The sequence below is a fragment of the Portunus trituberculatus genome, chromosome 50, assembly GCF_017591435.1.
Source record: "Portunus trituberculatus isolate SZX2019 chromosome 50, ASM1759143v1, whole genome shotgun sequence".
Lineage (NCBI taxonomy): Eukaryota > Metazoa > Arthropoda > Malacostraca > Decapoda > Portunidae > Portunus > Portunus trituberculatus.
Window position 1 is genome coordinate 29,721,436 of NC_059304.1, and position 11,955 is coordinate 29,733,390.

The window sequence follows — 11,955 nt, forward strand, 5'->3', positions numbered from 1 at the left end:
GGCTAGCAGCCGAAGTGGTGCTAGCCGTGGCAGACAGAGGTCTCGAACATAGTGGACGGCTTGAAGAGACTTCCTAAAGCTCATCTGAACACCCAGGTACTTGTGTATATGAACTCTAGGGATGGGGATGTTATTTACAGTGGGCAGCCGAGAGACCTTCCCTTTAGCTTGAAATTTTTTTTTACATTCATTAATCACTAGTCCCATTTGGACACACAACACTGCCAGTTGTGACAAAGCAACCTTGAGAATCCTGGGTGTGGGGCATTGGAGGAGTATGTCATCAGCATAGATGAAGACCTGGGTGCCCTGCGGAAAGGAACAGCACGCAATTTTGTCCATTAAAACACTGAAAAGCATTGGACTAAAGACTCCACCCTGTGGTGTTCCAAGCTCAAAAACTTCCTCAGAGGAGACTGCACCTTGAAACCAAACCTGTGCTGTTCTATTGTACAAATAGTCCCTGATCCATCCTAATACTCTACCTTTGACACCTTTGAGAATGAGTTCCTCCATAATAACATCTTTGTTGGCCCTGTCAAAGGCATCCTTGAGATCAACGAAAGCTCTGCAGGTAGCATCCTTATTTATAAGACACTCAACAAAACAATGACTAGTAGAGTGACCTTTTAGGAAGCCATGTACATTGCCTGAGAGTACATGGCCCACCTTGTATATAAGCCTGTTCAATATTACCCATTCCATCATCTTCCACAGACAGCTGGTGAGAGAAATAGGGCGAAAAGTGCCATCACCTCTGGGTATTGGGATGACGATGGCTGTTTTCCAAGAGCGGGGAAGCTTGCCTGCAGTGAAAGACATGTTAAATAAATCCAAGATAGGGTTGTCTACCTTTACCTCCAGGAGAGCATTGAGGATATCATAGGTGATGCCATCCTTGCCAGGAGCTGTTGACTTGCCCAACTTGACTGTCGAGAGGAGTTCGTCATGCATGATAGGCACACAGGTGTCGTCTAACAGAGGAACACTGTGGCAAAGCAACTCCATCCTTTGTGGTCTTTGCTGATCAAGCGCCTCCTGGTGTTCCACAGGAAGGCCAGAGAAGGACGAGGCTTCCTTCCACTGCAAGATGAGTTCTCGTGCCCTGCCTGCAGGATCAGGGTCACACACCTGCCGTCTGGACTTGCTCCGGACGCTGTTGACATGGTGCCACACCTCCCGGAGGGACCGGGTCCTGCGCACCTTGTCCAGGAAGGAGACCCAGTACTTCTTCCTTTTCTGCTGCCGCAGATCCGTGAGGTGTCGAGCCACGGTAACCATGGCATCCCGTGACTCTGTGTCTGCTGGGTTGAGCTGCCAACGTCTCTGGTAGGCAGCGAGCATCTGTTGGCAGTTCAGTATGACAGGGTCGGTAGCATAAGTCCAGCGGCGTGGAGCATGGGCCTTTGCTGGAACCCTTGGAGTCGCGATGAATCCCTCGATGGTGTGCAGGAGTCCGTCGTACAGTGCCTCTGCATCAGCAAAGGAGCCCTTCACGGCAGCATACCATGCCACCACATGGACGACGAGGTCCGTCATCCTGGATGGTGGCACCGTCAAGCGCTTCCTGGGCACTGCCGGGGCGGACTGCACTGGGAGGGTCGTCTCTAGGGCGATGTGGTCGCTCAGCAATGACCTGACAAGATAAGTTTGGGCAGTATACGTTGGCATATTGATGAGGGCTACATAATCAAGTCTGTCTCCTTGAACATGTGTGGGTGTGTGGTCCCCAGTAAGTACAGCTGTATCTGTGGTGTCAAGGAAAGCATTCCAGCGCACACCATTGGCATTGATGGTGAGGTGGCTTCCTAGTTCCTTATGCCTGGCATTAAGGTCACCCATGATAACACTGTGCTCTTCAAGAACATACTCAGGAAAATTTGCAATATTAAGGGCACCAGCATGAATGTACATGTTTACAAAGTAAATAATTTCACCCACAGTGTGTAAGCAAACAGTAATAAATTCAATACCCTCCGTGACCCCCATTTCCATGAAGTTAACCGGAATCCCATGTTTAATGTAAGTGGCCATCCCCCGACTACTGCCGTCACCACAACAGCTCAGGCACCCTTGGCCCTACCTCCTGTAAGGCAATAATGTCAGGCTTATGGAGAAGGACATGAGAGTGTAAGTCAGTGAAACGGGCATGTAGACCATTGACATTCCATGTTAGGGTGCGGAAAGTCTTACCGTTCATCGCGATGGTGTTGCATCTGTGTTTTCAGGCCATCCACTTCCTGTGTCAGGCGAGACATCTGCTCCATCAGCATCTGCATGGCTGCCATCAGATGTTCCTGGTCTGGCTCAGGGCTGGCAGTCTTCGGATTTCCCTGGTCTGGCTCGGAGCTGGCAGTCTTCAAATGTCCCTGGTCTGGCTCGGGGCTGGTAGTCTTCAGGCAGGAGATTCACCTCAGTGGGCACCTTGCCTGTCACCACTCCCAACAGTTGGGGCCTTGCCATCTGCCCCACCATCCTCCTCTTCAGCCCATGGAATCCAGCTGGTACCTCTATCAGGTTGACATTGATGTGGGTCGCCACTCCATGGATAATAACAGGGTGAGTGCCATCGTCGCCAGGGCACTCCATAACCAGGCCCAGAAAGCCCTCACTCAACAGGGTGGCGTAAAAGGAGGAGTCAATACTGACCGTTATATAGGACTGGTTCCGCCCCTCCTTGTACAGTGGCTGCAGGTCTGGATGTTGTTTCAGCAGGGCAGCAAACCAGCTGAAAAGCTCACTGCCTGTCTTCCCATGGCCAACAGGGAAGAACAGACGACGCCTTTGTTTACGGTCCGAGGTGGCCGGGGTAGGTTCATCTCGACAGGGAATCTTGTCAGCAGCAGCATTTCCCTGGTGTTTTTCCTTGCCAGATGATGCAGGACGAGGCTCCTCAACAATCTCCATGTCCTCTAGGGCTGCTACGCCTACCTCCACCTCAACAGTGCCTGCAACGAGCATAGTCCTTTTTGCTGGGCCCACGTGGGAAGCAGCAGGCTTTGTGGCGGGAGGCACCACCAAACCCAGACACGGACGCTTATTTTCTGTCTTCTGGCTTGTTTCTGGCTGGCAAAACAGGCCTAGACCTCCCTCAGGAGCCACTGAGTAGGCGTGTTCACTCCAAATCACTTCTGATTTTCTCTTGTAGGGGCTGCAACTCATGTATACACGGAGTAATAATTTTGACGTCCTTCCGACTCAGCGGAGAGGACGCAACTGCAGTAGGTCATAGTCAGCTCCAGAAAAAAAAAGTCTCCCGAAATCGGACCACGGGAACATGGTTAAGTAGCATAATAAAGTCAAGGACGTGTTGTGTGTGCGCTGCGCTTTTTGGCTGTGGTTTTATAGTTAGCGAGTGGTGTTTGTGCTTGGTGTCTGTGTGTGGTGCTTTTGAGTGTTAGTGAAGTGAAAGTGTGTACTGCAAGTGTTAGATTAGAGTGAAATAGTGGTTAGAATCAGTGTTTGTGAGTTAAAAGTATTTTGTAGAGCGAGGAGACTAGGCTTGTAACCGTCAAGTTGACCTTGAAAGAGGATTAGTTGACCTCACTTAGGCCCCCACCACCGCGGTTCCCCACCCGCCGTCACCAAGTATTTTTATTTGTTTGTGAGTTAACAGATTGTAAATTAGTATGGCGGTAGCTACTGAGGTATATCAGAGTGTGATTGAGTGCGTGAAAGAGAGTGTTGAGGTGGGATTGGGAGAGTTTGTTGTGTGTGAGATGTGTGGGCATGACAGGAAGGTCGTTGACTTTTCTGAGTGTATGGTGTGTAGGCTCAAGAGCGAGAATTTAGTTCTTTCTCTTGAGCACCGAGAATTGCGAGAGGAAATCAGAAAGCTAAGTGAGGGGAAAAGTGCGAACGAAGTTCTCATCTTTGAGTTGAAGGAGGAGGTTAAGAGGCTTGGGGAGGCAGTGGAAAAAATTAGGCAGGAGATCAGTGTTAGGCCGAAGGTTGGACCTTCTGAGGGCGACAGGGTGGCTTGGCCCTCTGTCGGGAAGAGCAGAGTGGGGAAGAGGGAGCAGGCGAGCCAGACTGGGAAAGATAGTAGTCAGGATGGGCAGAGATGGCAGGTTGCGAGGGAAGGAAAGCGGAGGCAGTTAGGGAGGATAGGACTAAACCTGTTGAGTGTGAAAATAGGTTCGGTTTGTTGGAGGGGAGGGGAGAGTGAGAGTGGAGTGAATGAAGTGGTTGTGGTGAGTGAAAGGAGAAAGAAGGGGTAGAGGAGAGGAGGAGGATGGTTGTGCCTAGCACACCTCAGGTGTGTGTGGTGGGTGACTCTCAGGTTAGGTATTTAGATAGCACTTTCTGTGGGAAAGACAGGGATAGGAGGACGAACGTGTGTATGCCTGGTGCAGGTGTGAAGGCAGTGAGTGAGGAGGTGCAGAAGAGGGTTGGGGGATGGAGAGGAGGGTGTAGTAGTTTTGCACGTAGGTGGGAACGATGTCAGAGCAGGTGGGTCGGAGGAGTTAGTGGCAAGATTTCGGGAAATGTTAGGCAAGATAAGGGAGAGTGGTAGGAGGTGTGTAGTGTCAGGAATCTTGCCTCGTGTGTATGTTAGCAGGAATGGTTGTCTAGAGCCATTGGTGTGAATGATCGGGTAAAAGGGATGTGTAAGGATGTGGGTGTCAGCTTTGTGGATGTATGGGATAGGTTCTATGGGCGAAGGGATTTGTATGCTAGGGATGGTGTGCATCTGAGTAGGAAGGGTGTGGATGTGCTGAGTGGATGTCTGGAGGGGAGTTGGGATGGAGTGTAGGGGTGAGGTAGCAAATGCATTCCAGAAGAAAGATGCTAGACATAAATTAGATAGGATAAACAGAGATAGTGAAAAGATTAGGAAAGATTTCCAGGTGCAAATAGGAGAGAATAAGATTAGGATTCCAAATAAGGAGACAGCATCTAGGAAGGTAGCAGGACTTAAATGTTTTTATGTAAATGCCAGGAGTCTTAGGAACAAGAAGGACGAGTTATCTAGTTATATAGTTGAGGAGGACTTAGATGTTGTATGTGTCACAGAGGCATGGGTAAATGAGGAAAAGTTTAGGAAAATAGGAAAGAATATGAAGTAGATGGATACATTATGTATTTACACCAGAGAATTGGTAGGATAGGTGGAGGAGTAGTTATTTATGTAAAAAATCCTTCATTTCCAGTCAGGTTAATGGTATTAAGGTAGATAACAGAGTAGAGTCCTTATGGCTGGATGTTAGAGTAAACAAAAGTAAGGTTATTAGAGTAGGAGCTTTTATAGACCACCTAACCAGTCAGCAGATGTAGACAACCTTATGGTAGATGAGATAAATAGGGGTGTACTAGTCAGACAATTATCTTAGGGATTTTAATCTTAAGTCAGTAAACTGGGAGAGGATGGTAGGAGATGCTAGTGAAAATAAGTTTATGGAAAGTTTTCAGGATAACTATTTAGTGCAGATGGTAGATAAACCTACTAGGGGGAGGAAGGTTTTAGACATAGTACTAACAAATATTGAGCATTGTTTAAAGGAAGTTGAGGTAGGAGAGACTTTAGCAAACAGTGACCATCATATAATTAGATTTATCATTAATTCCAGTAGGGATAATATAGTGAATAAGACTAGAGTCCCAAACTATCAGAAAGGCAATTATGGTAGGTTACGTCAGTTATTAGGAGAGGTAAACTGGGAAGATAGTTTTGGAAATAAAACTGCACAGGAGATGTGGGATATTTTTAAGGTTGTAGTAAAGGGTATAGTGATGCAGTGTATCCCTTACAAAGATATAAGGCAGAGAAACAGGAAGCCATTATGGTGGACTCATGAGATAGGTAGCCAGATCAGAGAGAAGAAGAGGGCATACAGAGAGTTGCAGAAAAGTGGGAAGATGTAGATTTGATTAGGTACAGACAGGTCAGAGATGATTTGAGTAAGGTTATAAAAAAAGTAAAAGGCAGGCAGAGATAAAACTAGCTAGAGCTGGGAGTAAAGATCCCAAAAATTATATAGTTATTACAAGGTCAGTGATAAAAGAAATAAGGATAGGATTGGACCACTCAGAAAAGATGGTGTAGTAGTGGATCAAAATGAAGACATAGTAGAATTATTGAATGAACAATTTTCTTCAGTATTTACTAGGAAAGAATAGGAAATCCTGTTACAAACAGTGCGACGAGTAGTTTAAGAGCTTTAGAAAATATTGATATAAAACCGGGAATTATTAGGAAATTTATTCTTGAACTAGACGATAGGAAAGCTAGTGGTCCTGATGAGCTACATGCCAGAGTACTTAGGGAGGGTGTAGACAGTATTTCTGAAGCACTTAAGTTAATCTTTGAAAGATCACTTAGGTTTGCTGAGATACCTCAGGACTGGAAGTTAGCTAATGTTACTCCAATATTTAAAAAGGTAGGAAGGATGATGCGAATAATTATAGACCGATCAGTTTAACTAGTATAGTATGTAAGATACTAGAGAAAATCATTAAGGGTAGTATTTGGGAGCATTTAAATGAGAATAGATTAATTAGAGATACCCAACATGGCTTTAGATCAGGGAGGTCCTGTCTTACAAATTTGCTCGATATCTTAGAATATATTACCAAGGAGTTAGATGATGGAAATAGCATAGATGTTATATATCTAGATTTTAGCAAGGCGTTTGATAAGGTACCGCATAGGAGGCTAGTGTACAAATTGAGACTACATGGGATAGGGGGTAGGTTAGTTGATTGGATTAGTGAATGGCTTTCTGATAGGAAACAGAGAGTAGTATTAAATGGGGCAATGTCTGAGTGGAAGGAAGTGGTTAGTGGGTACCCCAAGGATCAGTGCTAGGACCTCTTCTTTTCTTGGTGTACATTAACGATTTAGATATAGGAATTAGTAGCAAAGTATCAAAGTTTGCAGATGATACTAAGATAGCATGTGCAGTACAGGGTGAAAAGGACAATTACAGAATACAACGAGACCTGGACAGGCTGATAGCATGGGCAGACAGGTGGCAGATGGAGTTTAATTCTAAAAGTGTCAGGTTATGCATTTAGGTAAAGACAACACAAACTTTAACTATGAGATGGAGGGATGTTGGCTAGAGGCAGTAGAGGAAGGAAAGGATTTAGGAGTAGTGATAGACAGGACTATGAAATTTTCAAAGCAATGTTTAGAAGCAAGAAATAGGGCAAATAGGATCCTGGGTTTTATAAATAGAAATGTTAGTTATAAAAGTAAGGAAGTGGTGCGTAGCTTATATAATTCCTATGTTAGGCCCCATTTAGAGTATTGCATACAGGCCTGGTCACCCCACTATAGGCAGGATATCAACATGTTAGAAGCAGTTCAGAGAAGAGCAACTAGGATGATACCAGCATTAAAGCGCCTGGAGTATAGAGATAGATTAAAGGAATTAAACATGTTTTCATTTGAGAGGAGATGTATAAGAGGGATATGATAGAGTTATTTAAAATGTTCTCAGATACAAACTACATAGATGTGAGATCTTTCTTTACCTTAGAGGAGGGAAATAGGACTAGAAATCATGGCAGGAAGATTAGAAAGCAAGGCTGCAGGTTAGATATAAGAAAATATTTCTTTAGTCATAGGGTGGTAGACTTCTGGAATGCATTGCCAGAGACGGTTGTAAATAGCACTAGTTTGACAATGTTTAAAAACAGATTAGATAAGCACTTAAATTTATTAGATTTATAATTATGTATAGCACTGCATGATAGTTTTTATAAGAAATTTACTATAGTTAAACAAGACATGATCCCCATGTATGGGGACCACAAATTGTAGAGGATTTCGCTGCAGGACTTAGCCCTGTTAATGGGCCAAATATTTAGAATTAGTATATAATGTATTGTGTACTTGTAAGTGTATCTTTAAGTACTGATGACGAGGTCGCTGTGCGACTGATACAGGATAACCTAGATGGGCCCTGGTGGCCCTTTGTTATCCTATTATTTATGTTATGTTATGTTATGCGACAAAAGGCAAAGTGTTTTAAGGCTGTACGTGGTGGGATTCGAACCTACGCGTGGACGTCTGCCCGATCCCACGCTCACCATCTTAAGCGCGGTTCACATGAGGAATGTTTACCCATGATCCGGGAACAAGCTTTGGCTAAACTGTGATCCGGTTCAGCAAGTTCCCGGGATTTAAGGTTCCGTTCGGATGGTGAACTTGCTGACGCTACGCGGGAACTCACGACTGGACGACGATTTGCTGCTTGCTCTCCTCGTGTGTTGACAAGTGTTTAAAATTATGGAGAACGAGTTATTGTGGCCCAGGAGTGTTATCAGATATTTGTGCGAACTGGTAGAAGGGCACAGATTCCTCTGGGACCCACAAAATGTGGACTATCCCAAGCATAAACTCAGATTGAAAGTGTTTGGTGAGATAGCCCAGGAAATCAAGGCTCAATACCCTGCGATGACCACTTTGACTGCAGGTAAGGCTCCTTCACAGTATTTCTGTAATGTATATCATTTAAAGAGACGTTTAGGTACCCGTGCAGCCAAATATATAGATATAGGTATAATGATTAGCCAGCTTGAGTAGACGTATTAAGTACATTGCACAATTAGGTATTGCATATAAAACTACTGTTTGGGCAGGCATTTTCTATCACAAATTTAAAAGTTCAAATGTTTTATATTTTCAAACGAAACTATATTTATTCGGAAGATTTTGATGTGCTGTGAATGAAAACCTTAGATGTTTTGATCAAGATATCTCAACCAAACTTAACCTAACCTACCCTAACCTAACCTCCTCAGAACTGCTACTAATTTTGGCAAATATTTACTTTGGAGGCAAAGCCATATACAGCAGTGTTGATATTTCCCTCAAATTTATTCTTCTAGACAAGCTTAGGCATAGTGGAACAACTGTGTTGGTCTGGGGACATGCTACTCAAGAGAAAGTTTTTAAACAAGAAGTGCTGAGATGAATTTTGAGTATTTTAGAGTGGTAAAACTGACTTGTATCTACTCCAGTCCACCTTGGCATTAATGTAAAATTTTCCTAAAACTGAACAGTATTGCTGGTGCCCAGCTGCTGGATGCAGATATAGTTAGGTTAGGTAAAATTTTGTTAGGTTAGGTTAGTTTAGCTAAGTTAGGTTGAAATGCTAGCAATGAGATAAAAATCAAGATTAAGATGGCCACTATCACAAGACCAATAGGGAGGCATACTTTGCTAGCCAAGGGCCTGCACCACCCTGGACCAAAAACAAATATTTTTTTTGTAGGCAAGAATATTTCAATGTTGTGGCAGCCCTGATACACATACAGTAATGTGAAATTGGCAGTAAGCCGTCACAAAGCTTTCTTTAAACAATCCTCACTGATGACACATCTTGGGGAATGTATCCAATGACATAACTATCCTAACCTAACCTAACTTGTCATTCCTAATCCAGCCTAACCTAATAATCATTTGTGATGGAAAATGCATTCCAAAATGTGTACTTACTAATATTTAGTTTTTATCACCCCCTGTGCACTAATTGCTGTAAAATTTCAGGGCACTTAGTATTTATTGTCTGTGCTAATTATGATGTCTAGTAATTTCATATCAAATGAAACTCCACTCAAGGAAAATATACTAAACAATATCCTTAAAGAATATACATTTTACCAAAAGTTAGACTAGCTGTCATGAATAATGCAGCATATACATACAACTGAATATGGAATTGATTTAATTGTTTTATTAAAAAAATATATTGCTCATTACAGATCAAGTTCGTGCTAAATTTAAGAAGCTGAAAGCATACTTTCTGCGAGAGCACAAATAGATACAGTCAGCACCAAGTGGCTCAGCAGGCAAGACACCTACAAAATGGGAATATTACGACTGCCTTGCATTCCTAGGTCCAAGTGAGGAGCTCGCAACAGAGGCATGCTGGTCGGGACCAACACACAAGGTATTTTATAGTGTGCTTCAAAACTCTGATTGGGGTGATAATGGTACTATCATAAGATTTTCCTATAATAATTATGTAATGCCATAATAATATTTATAAGTTTCAATCACATAACGGTCCAATGGTTTACTCAGTTTTATTGCAATCATAGGAAAACTTTTTTTTGGTTACCCACACACACACACACACACACACACACGAGCAGAAGCACACATCATCAAAAGTCATATGATCTAATTTATTCATAAAACAGGATTAAAGAGAACATAATGTCAATGAGGATGGTTATTTGTGTATTTAGTATTCACCTAGTTGTATTTTATTACGGGAGGAGCCTATGCTCGTGCTGCCCGTCTCTGTATCTCACTTTGTCTAATTTTTTCTTTAAGTATTGACTTTGCACACACCGCCTCCTTATTCAGCCCATTTCAAATGTCTTATCACTCTATGAGGAAGCTGTTTTCATGAAGGACTCTTTGCCTCTGATTATCACCCTCATTGTTCTTCCAGTTAGAAAATCTTCCATCCACTCCAGCAATGTTCCTGTTATTCCCCGTCTATTTTCAATTTTTTTTTATTAAATTTTCTCATGTCTTTTTCTTATCCCAAAATACACTGTCAACCCATCTTGTGTTATGTCTATGATTACAGAGCAAAAGTATATTAGGTTTGTTACACATGATCTTCCTTTCCTAAATCATTAATTATATTATTCTCTTCCAAATGCTTCTTGGTCCATCTTTCCTTGATCACATTTTCATAAATTTAAGCTATGGTACTTTTTAATGACACCAGCCTTATTTGGACATGTCATACTGTAGGTTCGTTAGGAATTCAATAGAACAAATGATTTGGGGTGGAAAAATGTTTATAAACATTGCATTATCAGGATTAATTTAGGTGTGGTGAGCAGATTTACCATTTGTGTCTGTTGTGTTATCCTACTGACTTTTTTTCCTTAACTTACAAAAATACAGTACTGTTACCAGTAATACAACATATTTTTTTTTCAACAGGAACCTTCATTACTCATGTCAGAATTTCCACCTGAAGAGTCATCCATCTATTTAGTTGAAGAAGCCAGTATATGTGAGAGACTTGAGGAAACTGGTTTTGAAACAGACCAGATCAGTCATTCCACTGAACAAGCCAAACAGGTGACTGCAAATGATCTTGCTGATGCCTTGAGGACATTCAGTAAGGAACACAACCCTGGGTCACTTATAAGTTCAGCTTCATCATCCCTTCTGACGACTCCATCATCATCTAGTCCAGTTTTGTCAGCAGCTGAAGGCCAGCCTAGGCATTTGTCTTCGAATGCCATGAAGAGGAAACGAGCCAAGGCATATGATTCAGCACTAGAAGTTGCATTACAAATGAGTGCGCAAGAACCACTGACCCCTTCATTCTCCAAGTGTGTTGGGTCAATGATTGAAAATATCATAAATCTAGTTCCATCACACATGCAGTATGAACTTAGTTTTGCTATTTTGAATAGTGCTCAAAAGGTATATGAGGATTTTGTAAAAAAAAAAAAAAAAAAAATTGTAATAACAGAACATTTTTTAGCATTTGTACATTTATAACATTTTCTGTAATTATTGCATTCAGCTGATATTTTTGGTTAAGTAAAATAAGTCCATAAGGTTGTCTCTTTATTTCCTTGCCTCATATAATGTAATGCACTTGAAAAGTGTGCATAAACACTCTCCACCTCCTGCCACCCTCTACCCAAACTGACACACACACACACACACACACACGGGACACCGTCGATGGCGGATGTGGTCGCTGAGCTCCAGAGCAATCATCTCTAATTCTACAGTTACCATTGCCTAAGAGTAACCAAGGTGGGAAAGGAGCTTGTAATGTTTGTCCCGTCTCCATATAGTCATGTTAACTGTTGATTAGCAAAATAATGTCCAGGGAAGGTGAATATAAACTGTAGCCTGCGTTTGAGCCATCAGCTGGTTTGTTTACATCTGCGCAACATGGCGGCCGTGAACTCGAAAGATGAATCAGACTTCACAGGATTTCAAGGAATAATGTGAAG

General features: G+C 42.7%; 2 protein-coding genes across 2 annotated transcripts; one reads left to right on the forward strand and one right to left on the reverse strand.

Annotated features, from left to right (window-relative positions):
* Positions 1 to 2,058: 2,058 nt before the first annotated feature.
* LOC123500134 lies at positions 2,059 to 3,206 on the reverse strand. The gene is made up of 2 exons (XM_045248812.1): positions 2,194 to 3,206; positions 2,059 to 2,086 (listed from the first exon to the last, which is right to left on the reverse strand). Exon 1 carries the CDS (start codon positions 3,160 to 3,162, stop codon positions 2,308 to 2,310), a length of 855 nt encoding a protein of 284 aa, XP_045104747.1. The 5' UTR covers positions 3,163 to 3,206; the 3' UTR covers positions 2,059 to 2,086; positions 2,194 to 2,307.
* A 6,568-nt stretch (positions 3,207 to 9,774) lies between these two features.
* On the forward strand, positions 9,775 to 11,547 carry LOC123500135. The gene is made up of 2 exons (XM_045248813.1): positions 9,775 to 9,902; positions 10,919 to 11,547. The coding sequence occupies exon 2, from the start codon at positions 10,934 to 10,936 to the stop codon at positions 11,486 to 11,488; it is 555 nt and encodes a 184-aa protein (XP_045104748.1). The 5' UTR covers positions 9,775 to 9,902; positions 10,919 to 10,933; the 3' UTR covers positions 11,489 to 11,547.
* The last annotated feature ends 408 nt before the right edge of the window (positions 11,548 to 11,955 follow it).

Bases quoted from the DNA above. Each gene is read 5' to 3' on its own strand.
- LOC123500134 (XM_045248812.1), bottom strand. From the start codon at position 3,162: ATGAGTTGCAGCCCCTACAAGAGAAAATCAGAAGTGATTTGGAGTGAA.
- LOC123500135 (XM_045248813.1), top strand. From the start codon at position 10,934: ATGTCAGAATTTCCACCTGAAGAGTCATCCATCTATTTAGTTGAAGAA.